We start from the raw sequence: 20811 nt of genomic DNA on the forward strand, positions 1-20811 counted from the left end.
ATCAGTATGTGAATCCAAAATCTCATTGCCCTCCCTAGTTTACCAGTTAAACTCTGCTGCTCATTTTATGTGCAAAATAATAGTCCTGAGTGACAGCATGTACATTTGCCTCAGGTGCTGCAGCGAACAGCAGACTAATCAAGCACCACATGCACATGCTCAGTCATCCACCTCCACCCTCAGCCAGAATGCCTTGAACCCGTGCCAACCTGAGATAACATAAACAACAGATGGGTTTCTTTTTGAATGGTCTATCATTTTCAATCTCATCTCATGAAAAACAAATCAACAGTTAAATGATGAGAATTAATCCAAGGCTTTAAACACACGATTCAGGAACTGTATCAAGTTTGTATATTGCAGCACAATGACTCAGATGGACGTTTTGTCTGTCACTCAATTACCTAACCTGGATTAACTTTGCTTACTTTGTGTAGGATGTAGAGTGTGTGAAGTGCCAAGAAGACATTATAACACTGAGTGCAGCTGCTTTTACATCCTAAGCACACAGTTTTTAGGTGTGCAGTGAGCCTGAGATCAGAGCTGTGCCGCTCCTCCCCATCTCTGTTTCTTTGCTCGCAATGATTAATCAGTTGCCTCGGAGCACATTTTTTACAACTATGACAACATAAAGTAGGCAAACTGAACATCGAGTGCACGCTAGACAATGAATCATTGTTGTGTTTTACCGTCTGTGTCCTCTAAGAATCGCATACCACGCAAAGGTTGGGTGGAGTATTTCTGTGTTTCTTTCTTACCAGGCAGAAGCTAACATCAGCTGTTGTATAACGTTTAAGATTCTTGAGATTCAGATGCAACCAAGTTGCGAAATTAACTTTTTTGTCCACCGGCCAAATGACTAGTAAATGTACCAGCCGCTTATTAGATTGCCATAGTGGTTTTTTTTGGCTGATGACTGAATCAAATCGGTCAGCCACATGCATATTTTACCAGCATTTCGTTAGTGGATGGTGCTAATTATGTACCCTGCAACCAGATGTATGTGTCCATAAACATATATCTTTTGAAAAAGATGAATTACAAACTTTTTTCAGTGCTGTTTACTTGGCAAAATGTGTGACATAGAACCACCATGTAAAGTACAGATATCCTGAGAGTATTGCAGGCCATGTGCCTTTGTTGGCTTTGGAAGTAAGACTGCTCATAGACAGGTAATAACCCCATATTATATGAGCCTTCTTTTATCGTGGATAAACATTTCAGGCTAACCTACTTCTACTTATGTCTCCATCGCCCTCCTCAGTGGCTAAAGGAGCCGATGGAAGTGTAAGAGTGCCCTCTAGCAGATGCGGTTCACTTAGTTTGAGTGGCAGTTGTCGGCCGCATCAAATGCTCTTAATTACAGCGGGGGTTATTATGTTTTAAAAGAAATCACATCACGCACACACCTCCCATAATTAAAGAGCCTTTCCTGCCGCATTGTTATTTGTATGGGCAGAGGGTTACTGGGAATGGTGCAGTGAAGAAATTCCAGCCCCTAAGGAAATGTGTAGTGTTCCCCCCCCTGCGGAGCCAGTTACACCCCTAATCCTCTCAGCCATTTAAAGGGCTCCTTATGTCTGTTCGGCTGGTTTGGAAGTGTTTGGAGCACAACATCTCTCCACACAATATCCCCATAAGAGCCGTGATGCTAAGGGTTGGGTAATAGTTATTGCATGTTTGTTGAAATCTAAAGCCTTAAGAATACATTTAAGATTAGCTAGATTAGTGCATTTGTTGCTTGGTGCAAAATGTGAGTTTGCAAACATCTCAGTTCAACATTTTGCTCCCTCAAAAACTAAAACTGTATACTGTCAGTTCTAATAACAATCAGGAATTGATTTAATAAATCTGAGAAAAACACCTTGAATGCTAATGTACAGTACAGGCTAAAAGTTTGGACACACCTTCTCATTCAATGTGTTTCTTTATTTTCATGACTATTTACATTGTAGATTCTCACTGAAGGCATCACAACTATGAATGAACACATATGGAATTATGTACTTAACAAAAAAGTGTGAAATAACTGAAAACATGTCTTATATTTTAGATTCCTCAAAGTAGCCACCCTTTGCTTTTTTTGATAACTCTGCAAACCCTTGGTGTTCTCTCAATGAGCTTCATGAGGTAGTCACCTGAAATGGTTTTCACTTCAGAGGTGTGCTTTATCAGGGTTAATTAGTGGAATTTTTTCCCTTATTTATAAAAAAGCAAAGGGCGGCTACTTTGAAGAATCTAAAATATAAGACATGTTTTCAGTTATTTTACACTTTTTTGTTAAGTACATAATTCCATATGTGTTCATTCATAGTTTTGATGCCTTCATTGAGAATCTACAATGTAAATAGTCATGAAAATAAAAAGGAAACGTACTGAATGAGAAAGTGTGTCCAAACTTTTGCCTGTACTGTATGTACATAAGTTTTCTAAACTGTATATCATGGCTTTAGTGGCGCTGCAGATTTCCAACAGGGGGCAATGTACAAGTATGAAGAGGACTTTCAACAAATCCTACAGCAAGCTCTGCTGCAGACCATGATAGATGCACATCATGAACATCATAAGACCGTGTAGCTCCAACCTTAGTCCATTAAAATGATGCATACTGTATAACTTCTGCAGAAATGCATAGAACAATTAGTGTGACATAACGTCAAAATGATAGAGCAGGGTAGGGTCGATCAAAACAGTAGGCCCAGCCACTGCAAGGTTGACAGTTTCAGCTGTTTATTCCATTCACTCATGTGTCACAACAGCTTCCTCCGAGCTACCTCTCTGCAGGTAAGGATCAATCACATCAATCAAAGTCTGCGTGCCGAGCTGTCAGAGGCCTCATTTCAAAGTGTCTTGTAGGAACTTGTAATTCCTTGAGCAGTTCCCACTGAGTTTATTCACATCACGTTGCCGTAGCTCAAAGACATTGCCACTTCTTCTTTTTTCCTCTTCCAATGAAACAGCATTTCTGACAGTTGATTTAAGCAGGAGTTGTGTTTAGTGACGGGCAAGCCTGATCAACACACACAGAAGTGTTTAGAAAGAGAAAATGGAGCTCATTGTCTGCGTTGTGATTAGAAGCTTTAGTCTAACTTCCCAGTGATGTCATGGTACGTGTTGCTCCGCGGCTGTCTGTATCCATTTATTGAATTGCATACAATGTAAACTGTGCACACAGAACAGGCACGTTGTCTGATGCGTCCCCATTCACCCTGGCCGGTCTCTGACCCATATCTGGCGAATTTGACTTGGACCACCCACATCTCCCATTCATGTTTGCTTTAATGGCCAATGCTGGCTTTTATATGATCCTACAACCTCGAGTGCAAAAGGCTCCTTCTTGTACATCCATCCATCTTCATCTGCTTATCCGGGTTCGGGTCGCGGGGGGGAAGCAGCTCCAGCAGGGGACCCCAAACTTCCCTTTCCCGAGCCATATTAACCAGCCCTGACTGGGGAATCCCGAGGAGTTCACAGGCCAGGGTGGAGATAAAGTCTGTTTACCTAGTCCTGGGTCTTCTCCGAGGCCTCCTTCTAGCTGAATGTGCCTGGAACACCTCCCCAGTTGAGGCAACTCCATCGGTTTCCTGCTGAGAACCACGGCCTCAGATTTAGAGGTGCGGATCCTTATCCCAGCCGCTTTCACACTCAACTGCGAACCGATCCTTTATGAACATTTTAGGGGGAAAATCAAATGTTGATCTTGCTCTCTAAATAGCTTTCTCCTATTTTCTGTGATACATTAAAAGTGGCTATAATCACTGATCTCATAGCATTATTTTCACCTGCAGCAGGCAGCTGCATGAAAGATTGTATTTTGGATTGGATTGTATCCTTGGATGCGTGCCTTGACACATCTATTATTGCCATTATTAAAGTAGGGTAAATATTTATTTAGCTCACTTTCACAACTATTACTCTTTTTCTTTCATATTTCTTTTCCAACATGTCCTCCTAAAACATACAACAATATAGCTGGTTTAATTTCAGACCTCTAGCACAACACTACAGCAGCATTTTCCGTCTTCATATCTAAATGAAAGAACCTAACGGTTGCGGTTTTAAACACGTTAACATTGTGAAATAATTGCAGTTTGGTTACATTTAGACACCAAAACTACGAAGTTAAAAAAAATATTGTGGTTTGGACTAAAATCATCTGTTATGTTAATTATCTCCTGGTTATGCACGTGACATAGAACTTGGCGTAGTTCCATTTGTTCTGTAGAGTTAAAAACAAACTTTCCATTTACCTTTATTTTCAAATGGGACACAAAGTCCTGTGTTTTTCTCTTCTTTTCTCTGTCTTATTTCCTGAGTTTCATTCTCTGTAAGTCATCTCACCTCATGTTCAGATGTATTTTTTACCTGTTTGCCTTTTGGCAAAACTACCAGTCATATGTCATTTGTATACAGCTGTTTACAAACCCTTTGTTTCCTCCTCTTGCTATTTTAGAAGCAATGTGTTACAACATCCTAAGAATAGAGCTAATTATGGTCGCTCAGTAGAACTAGTGTGATGGCATGAACAAGGAAGAGGAATTACTGCAGTCATTATTGACGTACAGCGTCGTCATCATGTGTTAATGATAAATTAATGAATTTATTTTTCACTCACAGTTTTTTCCGCGTTCGTTACTTACCACAACAGAGGATTGCATAGTGAGAAACCCTGTGATGTTGTCAGCTAGTTGGCTCAGAAGCTGATCAGTTGGGAAATTAGGAGTTAACATCTAAAGAGTTGGTCCCTGTCTAGCCTTTGGGTGGGATAGAGAATAAAAACCTGGACTCTCTCCAGTCAGTCAGCCATTGTTGTAGAGCAGGCTTTCATTGGTCCTGTCGCCACAGCTGCACAGGCTGAATAAGCTGGGCTGCATGTTCCAAGGCCCGGTGATGTTGGGATGGTAACTTGGGTTTGTTTTGAACGGTGTATAGAGAATACCATGGCTAAGCTCTATTGAGAGATCCCTTCGTTGCCCCTTGGATTCTGTACACTGAATGGCAGATCTCCTCTAGAGAACACCCAGCCTGTTGTCTTTCACTTTACCAATTGATTTGAGGTGTTACAACGTTGGACACAGCATGGGTAGCATGGCTGGGCAATATATCAATATTATATCGATATATGAGGCTAGATATCATCTAAAATTTTGGATATCGTAACATCCTAATATGGCGTAAGTGTCTTTTCCTGGTTTTAGAGGCTAAAATAATCATAATAATTAGTTCCTTCCATTAAGTCATTGTCCTGTCTCTCTCTGTTTTATGCGCGTCAGCTGTTTGTCATTGTTTGCATTTCTATTCCATGTGCATCACAAACCAAAGGTTGTTAAACTGTAAACATTTTTTTCTGTTTTTGCGTTTATATTTTGTGTTTTTTTTGTACGTTAAGAACACATACATTGCACATTTTTCTGCCCTTACAAAGTGAATGCGCCTGCAGAAAATAATATATTTTCTTCTCATGTGTGAGTCATAGAAGGGCCTGCTGGTATATTATGTACTTAGTGTTGAAATGCTAATGACAATATTTAGACTTGTTCTTTCAGAGTTGTGCACTGCTAGTAGCATTGCAAGAACAATAATGGTCCCTGCACAAACATATATACATTATGTAAACGCACACAGTAATTCAAATAGATCTGTAGCCTCTTTTTCTTTCAACTCGAGTGATTCATGAGCCGTGGAATGGCGTGACAGGAACGCGCTGATCACTCAGTACTCTGCTGCCTGTCTCTCCAGCTCCACTGAGTAAATAACTGCAGGGAGGGAGGGAAAACGGACTGCTGAATGAATAAAAGGACAAAAGGATGAATGAACTAGGGAATGAATGAATGACACAAGTCCAATAATGTGACTCTCTTGCTGCAGTTAAAAACCAGGCCTGTTTGTTGCAAGATTGTGCTCTATATTATGGTGCGGGCAGACAAAAAAAGGAAGACCACAACAGCCAGGGTAAACACAAAAGCACACACATTCAGATTTCTTTAAGCTGGGGTGTGTTGGCCAATTAATGGTTTGAGCCTTACCTGCACTTTTTAGGGTTTACTCAGGGGTTAGTGCAAAGAGGTGGATTGTAGAACGACTTTGGCAAACTATCTCAAAATGACGGTATAAATACAGATAGAGATTAAATAAAGATACTGTAAAGTCTGGCTTCTCTTACAGTAATAGTGATATTCTCCATATACTACTAAGATACTGGATGTAAACAAAGTACAATCATGGGTCACTAGGGTTGGGTACCGAACCCTGTACTTTTACCGGTACCGACGGAATCACGTCGTTCACGTTAAATCAAACGGTGCCAAATTTCGGTATCTGAGAGCGCGTAAGCGCAAGCTTATCTGTCCTCTCTGCATGTTGACAGAGAGCGGAGCTAATGCCTCCATCAAACTCACTTTAATTGGTTTTAAAAAAGGAAATCTTGAACAATCTGTTTTGTTTTTTTATAAAAGGGAGAATATGACCAGTAGCTTATGGTGGCTGCTGCTCGTTAATGTTTGCATACTTCAGACAGATATTGTTATGCAACTGACATTACTGAGTCAGCTCCCTAATATTAAGACTCATATTACTTTTGCTGCTTTACGTTTATAGTTGCCATCATCTTGTAATGATCACTTGCGACCACAGTGGCCGCTGTTCAGCAAAAGTTACATAGATTCACTTTAAAACTACATTACATTAACTCATGTTTTGGCCACTTGTGGGCAGAAAAGACAAATCACCTAACCCCCTAACCCACAGAGATACTTATTTTCATACAATCAAGTATCAAAAACTGAGGAGGACACGCTGTTGGATGCTGTCCTCCTCTCCTACTCTTTCTTCAATGCCTAACGAATCTATCTTTTTCTCTCCCTGACCCTGTCTTTCTGCTTGAGCAACACAGGCTGAAGCCTGAAAATATCGTAAACAAATTAATAACATAACTAATTACACTGGTTGGACTGTTCAGCTCAGTTTCAGACTGATACCTCCGGTTCAGGCTGGTCCTCCTCCTCAACACGTGCCTTTTTCAGTGTAAGAGTACAAAAATGACATAATGTTATTTATAATACGTTTATTTGATTCATAGCTGCTACATATAGTGTTTTGACCTCGACAACCCAACTGCATTTTACCGCAAACTTGCGACTAGTTAACTTTCTAAAGCAGGCGCAATCGCTTGTTTGCTAAGAGTCGGGTCGGGACTCCAACATTAACACACTGACAACATTGTATTCAGAATATAAATATATTTGTATAGCACTTTTTAATGTGTGATTGTGTAAAGGTGTTCACGAGATACCAACCTTTCGTGAACTTGTGAATTTCGCCAGCCGTCTTCTCTTGTTTTCATGGAGACAGACGCTGTGTGCACGGGGGGGAGTGTGTGTGTGTGCGCGTGTGCGTGTGTGCGTGTGTGTGTGCACCGCCACAAAATAGTCTATGTGTGGGAAACACTGTAATAAATGCTTAAAAGCACATTTATTTTCATTTAGATTAGAATACATTTGGTGGTCACAGACAACATAACATTGTATCCTGTTTAATAGGACAGAATTGCTTCATCTCAGCGCACCATTGCGGCTTCATTTTATGTTGTTGGCTTTGTCAGCCACGGTTTGTTGACAGTTCCTTTTCTCGACTCAAGCAAATCTCTTCAGCTCAAATTCCCACATAATATTCCTGTAATCACAGCACTCAGGGTTGAAGGTGTGTGTTCTGGGGTGGAGTCAGGAAGCAGCCTCCGGCGCGAGGCACCTTTTTGGGTCCACAGTGTTTCTGTCTGTGGCCCGCTCTGACACATCCCTCCAGAACCATGGCTCACAGCCCAAAATATTCCCTTAACCATCAATGACGCACATGTAGCTGCTGCCAACACTTAATAGAGGCTTTTCATATTTTCACCCTAGTCTAGGTCTTTCATTTTTACCTGTACCATTAATATAGCTATTTTTTCTTTACTGCTGCTTTTTAAGTGTTAAGTGCTTAGGGTGTTTGCACATAACTTACAGTAGTTGAAAGGACACCATAAAACATCTAATGCGAGTGTTGCGTGCTTCACCCTGACAAAGTCTGCCTGTGTTCGTGTAAAAGCCCCTAGGTATCCACGTTAAGACGTCAAGAGATTTTTAACAGCTAGTGGTTATAAACAATTAAGTGACCGGCTTATGTAAACAAAGCCCGTGCCATTTGTGTGTAAACAGGCAGTGAAGATTGATCCTTTTTAATCAGCACCTGGCAAAAAATCGGCTCGTAAAAATGCTCGTTAAGACGGGAATTTAAATTGGATCTGAAAAGACTTCTCAGCTGAGGTGTTTTCGTTCCACCTCACAAGTTAAATATGGTTTAAAGATTGAGTTACTGGCACACACGCCATCGTCTTGTGATCCCGGGAAACTAGCAACGTGTAGACTGTTTAATGATGTCTACTTTGACACATCTTGCTGATGGCAGGATGGAGACAGTCTGGCCTGGTGTTTGGAGCCACTTAGTTATTCAGTTCACCTTTCTCATCCATATCGGTAAAGTTTAATTGCACACGCTGACAGCAAACTGAAGATACCTTTTTTTTTTTTTTTTTATACCGACACTTTGTGCCCTGTTTGTTTGTGCTTTTCAGGTATATGACTGCACTGACAGACTCGGAGGAAGAAGAGCTAAGTGATGCAGAACAGAGGGATGAAGAGAAACCGGCAGACAAGCTAAGTGTCCTCCTGGAGAGGATCGACAGTTTGCATCAGGGCGCTGAGTCTGACAAAAGGGGAAGTCTCGACCTCCTGTTAGACCACAGAGAGGAGGTGTGTTAAATTTGTCGTTGACTCTGAATACATTCAATAAAGATGATGATAGATGAGTAATCCTGTAGCTCAATACAGAACAGTGTGTTTTAACACGTTGATGTACTTCTGCAGTTCGGACAGAACTCAACGTTTCTTTGGCGGCTTATCCGAGCTTACTGTGATGTTCATGACGTCAGCTCCACTCTGGAGGAGAAGAAGACCCATGCAGCAACTGGTAATCTACTAAGCTTTTTGTTGTACCTCATTCACCACGCATTCCCACTCTGGATGTGAGGTGCTATAACGTCATAACCACAGCTGCTATACTGGCCAAACCCCAAATGCCAGTGTCTCATCTGGAAATCCCAAATCCATACAAGTCTGTTTTCCTGCCAAGACTTTAGTGAGTTAGCTTGAGTTGTCCACCCCTACTAAATTATCAGAAATAGGGATGTTAATGATTAACTGTTGACCGACAATTCGAATTTTGACCGATTAATACCATCAGTTAAACAGTTAAAAACAGTATTATTAAAACAAAAAGAATCAAAAACGATGTTTGGCAAATGGCAATATACAAATTGTCCGACCAGGTAAGATTAACTGCAAGTGTAATCTTTAAATGTTGCACAGTCGAAGGAGTAGGAAAGCACTTACCGTATTTTCTGGACTATAAGTCGCTCCGGAGTATAAGTCGCATCAGTCAAAAAATGCGTCATGAAGAGGAAAAAAAACATATATAAGTCGCACCGGACTATAAGTCGCATTTATTTAGAAATTTATTTCACAAAATCCAAGACCAAAATCAGCCATCTGTCAACTACACAATAGCACACAGAACAACAGGCTGAATACGGTAGGTGTCCGGTATGTTAACGTAACACATTAACAGTTACTGAACTATGCAATAGCACACAGAACAACTACCAGGGCGTGGAGACGTAACTGCACCGTTGACGAGCCCCTCCCGACTTGTTCCTCCAGCTCTGGCCATCTTGCTTTCAGCCCGCGATTAGCCGATTAGCTTTCTTTGTTTTCTTCATTGCAGTAAGAGTAACCTTTTCGCCAGTCCCTCACAAGTTTCTCCCTCATTTCAAACTTTCTTTCTGCTGCTCGATTACCGTTTTCGGCTGCATATTTTACTACCTGCAGTTTATCTCTTTTCTTTCTCAGTTGTCTTTAGGAGCAGCATTCTAGTTGTCACAAGCCTAGAGCGCCCTCTCGCGGCTGTAGACGGTAATGTTTTCAGTATGAATTAACATTTTAAAACATGTTAAATTATATATATTTTGATATATAAGTCGCACCTGACTATAAGTCGCAGGACCAGCCAAAGTAGGAAAAAAAGTGCGACTTATAGTCCGGAAAATACGGTATAAGGTGTAAATCGGTGCTTATATGTCATACTGGCCTGACTGTATTACATACATACCGCTACTATGATAACATAGTGCTGATGCTAAATGAACAACACCTCTACTGAAGCCTTAAGGCTACATTGTGTAAGAATGTCTCCCATCTAGCGGTGAAATTGTATATGACAACCAACTGAATATTACTTTCTAGCCCGCCCCATTCCGAGCGCATTAAACTCCTACGGTGGCCAAACCTGAAAATTAGCGACAACTTCATCCGTGAGTGTTCCTTCCACTCTAATAATAGTTTTAAGTTATGTTGGTACCATTTCATTGCTAACATCAGCTATCAGGTTCCCAAACATGCAAGTTAATCGTTATTCTGTATATTGTATGAGATTAATAGTGTAAGGCAATGTTTACAGCGTAGGAGAGAAGCAACGGAGGTTTGTGTTTTTGATATATTTCTCTGTGCAGTATGAACAATGTCAATGAAACCGAAATTAGCTCTTAGTATTTCCATCGTTTACACGCAGCTGTTCTAGCTGTAGCTAGTCTGTGTTACAACTGCACATGACGTGAGTTGTCTGCCAGGGAAATCACGACCCATATGATTACGTTCATGTTACAAGGTAGACAATCCTTTTTCATCATTGATGGGAGGAAAAGTATCATAGACGTCGTTCTAGCGTTATGTACAACCATGTTATAGTTAGCCAAGCAAGTAGCAACTGTAAAACTTTGAATTTACACAAATTACCAGAATTACCTGTCGAGAAGAAACGAGTCGAGAAGAAACCAGGCAACTCCGGTGTCCCTTTTAAAATCCTTGCTCCTTATGAGCTCTTTCCATCATGGAAAGCCACTCCAATATTAACTTTGGTCTTGTTGCTTTGCCTGTCATTTTAATTCTCTTTTTAACTTCCTTCAAATCTGCCGGCAGTCGCAAGTAGTCTTCTCCCCCTCCCTCCCTGGCATTCGTCACAGTCAGTGCCACTGAGTGAAAAGCGCGAAATGCGGAGGTATGTCCCTCTTTGGCTAATGTATTTTAAAGATGGAGTCGCTCGCATGTATTCAGAATAATTCTGAATGGCATATTCTATGCTTATGAGAAAACTTTTATTAGTTGGTGGAAGTAATTACACATGAATGAGCACATATTTGTGAAAGAACAAAGGTTTTTTTGCTAAAAATCAACTCAAAAACTTACACAATGGAGCTTTAAGCGTCACATTCTGCCCGTTGATTATTGGTTCTCAGTAGAAGACACTGACATTTTGGTACAAGTAGTTGATTGGTGTACAGTACCAGGGTTTTTCCTGGCTCAGAATGGGTCTTTGGGGGGTGACTACTCACAGCAGTAAGCATGATCCCTCCGCATACAGTAAAGGCAATGAGTCTGTTATCTCATTTGACAGAAATCTGTGCATTTTCCTGTTATTTCTGACGATTTGATAAAAAAAAAATTATATTATGCTTGAGTAAAAAAAAATCCCAATTAACAAAACTGGTAAAAAAAAAAATTCGATATTAATATTTAAATAAATCACTGGGAGAGTCCGGTACAGCCTGAAATTAGAAATAAAACTGAGATTAGCGCTCATATTCAAGTTTATGTTCTGCTTGTTCAACGGTTGGTTGGTAAATTGCTCAAAACACATTTAGAGAGGATTTTAATTGTTATTTTCATTCTCAATTCTTATCATTTTGGTGCTGGTGATTTTTCCTTTGGGGTTGGCTAAAACCTCTTTGGGGGGTGCCAAAAGTTCCTCTAAGCAGGAAAATCCCTGCAGTACAGCACCCTTCCTGCAAAAACATCCACATCATGGTTATTGATTCAATTTTTGTGCTTTTGTATGTCACAATGTGTGAGATGGCTCTAAAACCATGTTGGTCACCATCTGTGTCAGACTGGTAACAATTTTGAGCAATGTCAAATGAATGTTCGGTAATTTGTAGTCTAACAATGTGAATAGATTTTATTTTTTTAAACAAAAAACAAACTTAGCCATAGTCATAGCGCTGGAACTAAACCTTAAAAAAAGAAAGAATAAGAGGCGATTGTGGACAACATGAAATGCCAATTTTGCAAAGTGAGTTTGAGATGAACACAGTATGTTCTTAGCAGTAACATCATGTTAGCTTGCAGAGAATTCTGTGTCACTTCTCATTGTATTCAGATCGGTTGGTTTGAAGTGTTGTGGTGTTCATCTCAAACTCACTTTGCAAAATTGGCATTTCATGTTGCCCACTTTGCCGTAGCGGCAACCAGGTCCACAATCGCCTCCTATTCTTTCTTTTTTTTAAGGTTGAGTTCCAGCGCTATAACTATGGCGAAGTTTGTTTTTTGTTTAAAAAAAAAAATTAAATCTATTCACATTGTTAGACTACAAATTACCCAACATTCATCTGACATGTCTCAAAATTGTTACCCTACAGTCTGACCAACATGGTTTTAGATCTTTACATTACGTTAAATGCAATTTAGCTGATGCTTTTATCCAGAGCGACTTACAATTGCTATATACACTCACCTAAAGGATTATTAGGAGCACCATACTAATACCGTGTTTGACCCTATCCTATCAATATGGGCCAACATTTCTAAAGAATGCTTCCAGCACCTTGTTGAATCAATGACACAAAGAATTAAGGCAGTTCTGAAGGCGAAAGGGACCCCCACACCATTACACCATTACACCACCACCACCACCAGCCTGCCCAGTGGTAACAAGGTAAGGCAAGGTAACAAGACCGATCCATGTTCTCATTCTGTTTATACCAAATTCTGACTCTAGCATCTGAATGTCTCAACAGAAATCGAGACTCATCAGACCAGGCAACATTTTTCTGTGCACTCGTGCAAATTGTAGCCTCATTTTCCTATTTTTAGTGGAGATGAGTGGTACAGGGTGGGGTCTTCTGTAGGGTTGGGCATCGAGAACAGATTCCTAATCGGAATCGTTTCAAAAATTACGATTCCATCGGAATCGTTTCTTTATTGGAATCGTTTTGGAATCGTTTGGAGGATTTGGTTTCAAATCCGATCATCACATCCCAATTTAACACGCGCAAGTTTGGGTTTCCGGTGCTTGTTGTGTTGCAGCCATGGAGCACAGTAAGCGGTGCTCTAGTGTGGCTTTATTTTACGTTGAAAAAGCTGTAAAACCGCAAACCACCTTTGAATCAAAATAAAACTTTCCTCTTATTTGTGAAAATAGGCATGTGACCCGTTTCAACTCCACCCTCAAAGAATCGGAATCGAGAACCGATAAGAACCGGAATCGAAAGGAAGAATCGGAATTGGAATCAGAATCGTTAAAATCCAAACGATGCCCAACCCTAGTCTTCTGCTGGTGTAGCCCATCCGCCTCAAGGTTCTGCGTGTTGTGGCTTCACAAATGCGTACCTTGGTTGTAACGAGTGGTTGAATCACTCGGCCCATTCTCCTCTGACCTCTAGCATCAACGAGGCATTTTCACCCCTTAGGACTGCAGCGTACTGGAAGTTTTTCAGACCATTCTTTGTTAACCCTAGAAATGGTTGTGCATGAAAATCCCAGTAACTGAGCAGATTGCGAAATACCATGCCACACTCAAAGTTGCTTATATCACCTTTCTTTCCCATTCTGACATTCAATTGAACAGGTGTTCCTAATAATCCTTTAGGTGAGTGTATGTCAGAGGTCGCACGCCTCTGGAGCAACTAGGGGTTAAGTGTCTTGCTCAGGGACACATTGGTTGACGTATCGCAGTGGGAATCGAACCCAGGCCTCCCACACCAAAGGCATGTGTCATATCCACTGCGCCATTACCACCCAATCTCACACATTGTGACATACAATGAGTATACATACAAGTTTTTTGGTAATCCATTGCACCCTGACCCATCAGCGTGATTTTGCTATATAGAATATGTATTCCACATATTGTAAATGGTCTTTGCACTCAAATTCAAGTCATCTTCATTTTGACAAAACATTGTGCTCGCTGATCCCCCTACAGGCTCTTTAAAACCAGGGTACAGAACAAGGACTTTCCGTACTTGTCTTGTGTTACACTAAGACTTTGTGCCGTAGACCATAAGGCTTTTCTTTTCTTTTTTTATCTCAAACAGAGGCTGTTTTGTGATTGTACTGAAGTTCAGACTGGACTGACCTGTTCTCTCATCAATGTGCCTCTAATCAAAGCCAGGTGCTTCCTGCAAAGACACCTGCGTCAAAGCATTTGACATTGTTACAGACGGGGATATTTAAAGCAACAGGGCATCATACTTCACATTCATTTAGATATTAATAGAACAGCTGAAGTGTTGAAGGATTTAAAACTGAGCGCTCTTCTTGGATTGCATTTCGTGTCACTTGTCTTTTTATCGCTTTAATCCGGTGCCCGTTGATGTTTTTCTTGATTTATGTTTATCCTGTTGTGTTTTCTCAGTCAACACACCCCTTGACTCTACTAATCCACTCTCTCTTCTCTTTTGTCGTGTGAGAACGTCCTGGGGTGAATTTGTGTTACAGTGGAGCATCACTATCTATTGTCTGTCTTTTCTTTCCTCTTAGGGAAGAAAGTCGGTGAGGAGGCAGTGAGCCTGAACCCCACATGTGCTGAAAGTCATCAGTGGTAGGTTTGAGTTGTTTCCTTCTTTCCGCGTTCAAAAGCTACTTCTTTTTCCCCCCGTTCAGTTAAGTTTGCCAGAGCTGCCATTTCAAAAGAAAGTTGAATTCTAATCCAGTTTAACATTTCAGTAAATGCTATGAGACAGAATGAAAGCATAAAGGTACTTCCCCCTGATGAGAGGTGTTGGGAGGGGGGGAAGGGGTCTGTGCTTTTGAGTGACGTGTCGGGCTGGAGCAGCCATCCCATTTCTTTGGGCAATTTTAGCAAATGTAACTTGAGTAATTCCAGGGGAACATCTCAGAAAACCTACAGGGGTAAAAGGCAGAATAATTTAAATGTGAATTCTGTCAGTTTACTCTTTGGACCAAACCCACACAGAATGGAATATGCATAGAAAAAGTGCATGTTTTGTCAAATAAAGGAATGAAGTAGTCTTTTTTTAAGCAGAGCTCTGCTGCATGCTTTGTAGACATGCATGTTTATGAGATAATAGTAGCTTACCCCCAGACATCCCCTTCCTGCAGATCACCCCCTCATCCACCTGATAGCATCACATGCAGTTTGAGGAATGTAAACACGGCCTAGGGTTAACTTTGCTCAGATAGACTGGCGGTTACACTGGAATACTCTGTTGCTGTTCCTTTACGTTGATGGTTGCTTCACAGCACGAGCTGTACATATTTTGTGCTTGGCGTTATGCCGGTGACACGTTTGGCGCCAAGGCATTGTGGGTTTGTGTCCAGCTCATAACATTTGTCTACATTTCACGCTCTACACGTATTCTCGTGGCTGTGGTGTATTGTCTGACTTGTCCCACAGAAACTTCATTTTTGTTGCATCTGTCTGATGCTAGTGGACATTTCAAAATGGCTGATAATTCTCTCTCTGAGTGGCCCTTAGTATGACATGAAGTTAAGGGGAATTTTGCCGCCGTAGGCAATTCTCAGACAAAGGAAACCAGGAGAACCTCTTCTCTGCTTGTATACCTCCCCGGTTGCTCTGTGACTCAGGGAAAAATCCCCTTTGCTTTTAATTAGTTGTGCAGAGTGGGCCTGATGGCATGAATCCCGTTTGTATTTGTGCAGGCCTAAGTGGTACATTCCTCATCTGCTCATGTAAAAACTTGACTGCTGATCATACATGGAATTCATGGCTGGAATAGAGAGAAGAAGATTGCACCAGATGCATCTCTCAGATCAGCCTGCAACGGCAAAGTCTTTATGGAATGCAGCTACAACAAAATGATGCAAAGCCCTTTTTATTTGGCTTTGCCTAACTCCTTTCAACATTGAGCACTGAGCATATAATGTCCATACAGTAAACAGTGTCCTGTGTTTGCTTATTTTTAAAATACTAATAGTTCCCCCAGTGTGCGTATTTGTTACCATGAATTACATTCCCTGAATCAGTGTCCTGTGTAATTGAGATCTTGCGGTTACTTTCTGTACACGCGTGTGTCGTTTTCTCATGAAAAACAGACCCAAACTGCCTGCTCGAGCCAGCAGCACTGTTTGCTTTGTTCGTTAGGGAATAATTAGCATTAGCTCATGCACATACCGCAGCAGTCACGGCATCAAGTGAAATAGAAGGCAGTGTTTGTTTAGTTAATTAAGAGCAACAGTTTTAAAAAAGCTTAATGCTTAATCCTATATCCACTAATGGAATTTGTAAGATTCTTAAACTGAGCAGAAACGCCATCGGAATTGAACGGACAGGGCAAAGTTGTACTTTGAGAAGGGAGGAGGCAGGGACTGGGGACGGTGCCAGGCAGTGTTGCAAGGAAGTTTACGTCTGAGGTAACTGTTTACTTAGTGTGCCGATGCCGTGAGAAAACTTGTCACCTGTTTTCCTGAATGCTGCCCAGCTTGTCATAATTTGGCAGATGTTCAGGCGCGCTGTCAGGCAGTTCCTGCTCTGCCACTGAAACTACTTATATAGACTTCTTGGCATAGCCCAAGTGATTGGAGTTAACCTTTCCATTGCCATCTACCCTCGTTTAACTCTATTAAAGTGTTGTTTGAATGGGTTCAAATAAATGCTAAATAATCTTTTCAATGTGAAAGATCTACAAATATTTTTTTAACTTTTGTTTTTGTGTGGAAAAATACTTTGGTGCAATTGGTGCAACACAATATATGTCATAATTGAAATGCGTAGTTAGATTTGATCACCGATAGAGATGCACCGATTGACCAGCTGGTGACCGGAATTGGCCGGTCAGTCTGACATATGCCGATTTTATGCCGGTCAAATGCACTCGGGGTGGGCGCCGCATGATTTACATCGCGCAGCATCTAGAGCTGGGCAATATATCGATATTATATAGATATCGTGATATGAGACTAGATATCGTCTTAGATTTTGGATATAGGAATATCGGAATATGGCATAAGTGTTGTCTTTTCCTGGTTTTAAAGGCTGCATTACAGTAGTGATATAAGTGATGTCATAAGTGATGTCATTTTCTGAACTTACCAGACTGTTGTAACTGTTCTATTATTTGCCTTTACCCACTTAGTCAGATCCACATTACTGATGATTATTCATAAAAATCTCATTGTGTAAATATTTTGTGAAAGCTCCAATAGTCAACACTACAATATCGCCGCAGTATCGATATTGAGGTATTTGGTCAAAAATATCGTGATATTTGATTTTCTCCATATTGCCCAGCCCTAGCCGCATCACACGTGCACACGCAGGGTTTCCGCTATATGCATGTAGCAGCGGCGCACTGCCGCTCAATCAGCTGTTTATGAAAAGTCATAAAGTCGTAAATTTACAGATCTGTCTTCTCCCCTCATTCAGGCAAACAGTCAGCCGCTCTCTCTCTCTCTCTCCCCTCTGAGGCTGAACAACTGGAAAATGAAAACCGCACTCACGTTGGTCCCGTGAAATATGACAGCTACAGTTTATTTGAAAATAGCGTTGGGCACACTGACTTTGATGAATTTACGGTTTATCAGACCCCAGATGAGACAAGAAGCTAACGTTAGCGAATGCTGCGGTCCCTCTGCCTCTGACGCCCCGCTGGCCGTTGTAAGAGACGCTGTATTAAAAAAAAAATAATAATAAAAAAGAGACGCTGTATTAACGTTACTGTTGAAAACGCTTTCCAGGTTAGTGGGGATGCACACCGCTTAAAACCAACATGAAAAACGTAGTAATCTTCCCTCCGCGTTTAGTTTTGTTGCTAAACTGTGTGTAAAATAAGCGGTGACGTTAAATCATCTCTTTCAGGTAACGGCACACTAGTACCATACCGTCTATTTGCTGGATTGTTCCGAGGTAACCATCGGTAGCTAACATTAGCAGATAAGCCCGTTGTTCATATTTATGCACAACGGGCAATGCACAATAAAGCAAACTTGCTAAAAAAGGAACTACACGCTGTTTTCAGGTAACGTTACTTTTGACGTTCAAACAGGCCTGCGTGTGTGTGTTTTGAGAAATATCTTTATACTGCAAGTAGGGCTGGGCAATATATTGATATTATATTGATATCGTGATATGAGACTAGATATCGTCTTAGATTTTGGAAATTGTAATATCGTAAATGGCTTAAGTGTTGTCTTTTCCTGGTTTTAAAGGCTGCATTACAGTAAAGTGATGTCATTTTCTGTGTTAACAGACTGTTCTACCTCTATTATTTTTACCTTTACCCACTTAGTCATTATATCTACATTACTGAAGATTATTTATCTTAAATCTCATTGTGAAGATATTTTGTTAAAGCACCAATTGTCAACCCTAGAATATCGCCACAATATCGACATCGAGGTATTAGGACAAGAATATCGCGATATCTGATTTTCTCTATATTGCCCAGCCCTAACTGCAAGGCTATATTTATTTTATTTGTTATTTATACATTATTTTATTGCCATTACCTGTTTTCATACATACAGAAGTTTAGTTTGCTAAATATATCACATTTTTTTAGTTGGATATTGGATGTGAAAAGAAGAAAATGGTTCTTCCATAACATTGCACTTTGTGTGAAATTCCCACACCAGGAGTAATTTAAATAGTTCTATTTTATAGCGATCGATTATCTAATCGGCTAAAATCGGTATCGGCTGGTCTAACTCAATGAAAATCGGAAATCGGAATCGGCCTAGTAAATTGTAATCGGTGCATCTCTAATCACCAGACATGGGGGACTCGAGTCACATGACTTGACTCGAGTTAGACTCGAGTCGCAAATTTTAGGACTTGAGACTTGCTTGATTAACATTCATAAAAGACTCGACTTGACTTTGACTTGATATTCATGACTTGAGACTTGACTTTGACTTGAGTCAAATGACTTGAAATGACTGGATTTTCTGTTTAATAAATATATTTTTCCCCCTCTGATATTGAGGAGGAATTAACTTTATGATTTGAGTGCTGTTGCATGCGCAGGAACCGTTGATATGATGACGCGGCGCGCGGCGGCAGACCGTCAGTAAACAACACTGGCTATGGCTAGTAGCCTAACGTCATGGATCTCTCATGGGCGCCGATACCGTGGGTGCTCGAGCTCCGGAGTACCCACGGAAAATACTGACCGCCCACGAGTGCCAGACTGCCAGTTCATTTTTACGTTAATCTAAAATTAAACACTGCAGTTGTGGAGCGTCTGTCATAGTGTGATTGGTTATGTCGGTGGCATTTCCCACGAAGCTGATCGCGGTTACGTGCCAGTTAAACTTCTCACAAATCTGTATTTGTGAGAAGTGGCGCTGTCCTGAGTTGAAAGATAGCTTATAGGCTAGGCCTACTTTACGGCTTTATTATGGCGTGTGTGTTCGTGTCGAGCGCTGTCCATTTCCTAAGGTTCTGAAATGCAAACACTTTTTTTTAAAGGGTGTGCGCGTGTGAGCACCCACGGAGGAAAACATAAATCGGCGCCTATCCCTCTGCACAGAAAATAATAAAGTTTGGCTATAAGGATTACACATATGACCAGGCAAAGAAAAAAAAGAAACGGCAGTTTGCAAGGTCTGCAGTACTTATTTCCGACGTCGAATTTCATCAGACACTTCAAATCGGGAGAGATTCGGGTTCCAGTCCCCATATTCAGCTGAACCACTATTTGGACTTTTTTGTGATGGACAGAACTCCCTTCAGTTTTTGGCCATGAATAAGCACACCCTCCCCTCTTTGTTCAAGGTGGCGGTAGAGCGAATAAAACTAGGCACACATGGGCCTACACACACAACAAACTGCTCTCTCTCTCTCTCTCTCTCTCTCTCTCTCTCTCTCTCTCTCTCTCTCTCTCATAAACACACACACATGCAGACGTAAGTATGTGAATAAAGCTAGGCACACATACAACGCACTCTGCACTCTCACACACATTCACTCACCAATATTAATAACTTTTCACTCACTCTTTCTCAAACACGCACACATTCACTCACAAATACACTGTCAAATATCAACATACTTTCCATTCCATGTGATAAGCAAATGTGGTGGGATTCAGCTATTCTCAAAGAATATGCTTTGTTCTTTAAGAGAAGGAAAGGTTAAAGGATGTGTGTTTCTGTCTCATAAAAGTGAGGCATGTTTGAAGAATATTATTTGACTTAGGAACCATTATACTTTAATTGTTTGAAGGAATTTCACATTATCATATTGAAAACTAGCTTGATTTTAATGAGAAAATGAAAGATGGGGCCACAGTGTCCTCATTCGTCCCTGCATGAAGGGAGCCATTGTTGGATGCACTGTAACTAACACAACTGTTGTTGTAATATGTTTATTGTACACAGTTAACCATAATTCTTTACAACCTCTGCTCATTATGTGTTAACGATAACTAAAACGATGCCTGCTGGCTCATTCGTAGTCGGCTAAAATCCTAGCAACACAGGTATAATTGGATGCTCACCAAAACCTTTATTCTGAAACTTGGAAGTGTTTTAAGTTTGATGACAGAAAAAAACTGTCATGTTAAACCAGTTTTACACATCTCCTCCTTCATCTGTTTTTGACCTACCTGAATATTAAAGTTTAGAACAAATTATACAGTAACAAATCCCACCAAATGAGTTTTAAAATATTTTATCTGTATTTGTT

General features: G+C 40.7%; 1 protein-coding gene across 3 annotated transcripts in view; it reads left to right on the plus strand.

The window, feature by feature from the left end:
* Positions 1 to 20811, plus strand: part of LOC120547955 (regulator of microtubule dynamics protein 2) — a 50741-nt gene that overhangs the window by 12038 nt on the left and 17892 nt on the right. For all 3 annotated transcript variants that reach the window (XM_039783789.1, XM_039783790.1, XM_039783791.1), the window contains exons 3-5: positions 8609 to 8786; positions 8901 to 9003; positions 14685 to 14745. In XM_039783789.1, the coding sequence (XP_039639723.1) occupies positions 8609 to 8786; positions 8901 to 9003; positions 14685 to 14745 (342 nt within the window). The remainder of the gene's footprint in view (positions 1 to 8608; positions 8787 to 8900; positions 9004 to 14684; positions 14746 to 20811) is intronic.

This window comes from Perca fluviatilis, chromosome 19 (assembly GCF_010015445.1).
Source record: "Perca fluviatilis chromosome 19, GENO_Pfluv_1.0, whole genome shotgun sequence".
In the NCBI taxonomy this organism is placed as follows: domain Eukaryota; kingdom Metazoa; phylum Chordata; class Actinopteri; order Perciformes; family Percidae; genus Perca; species Perca fluviatilis.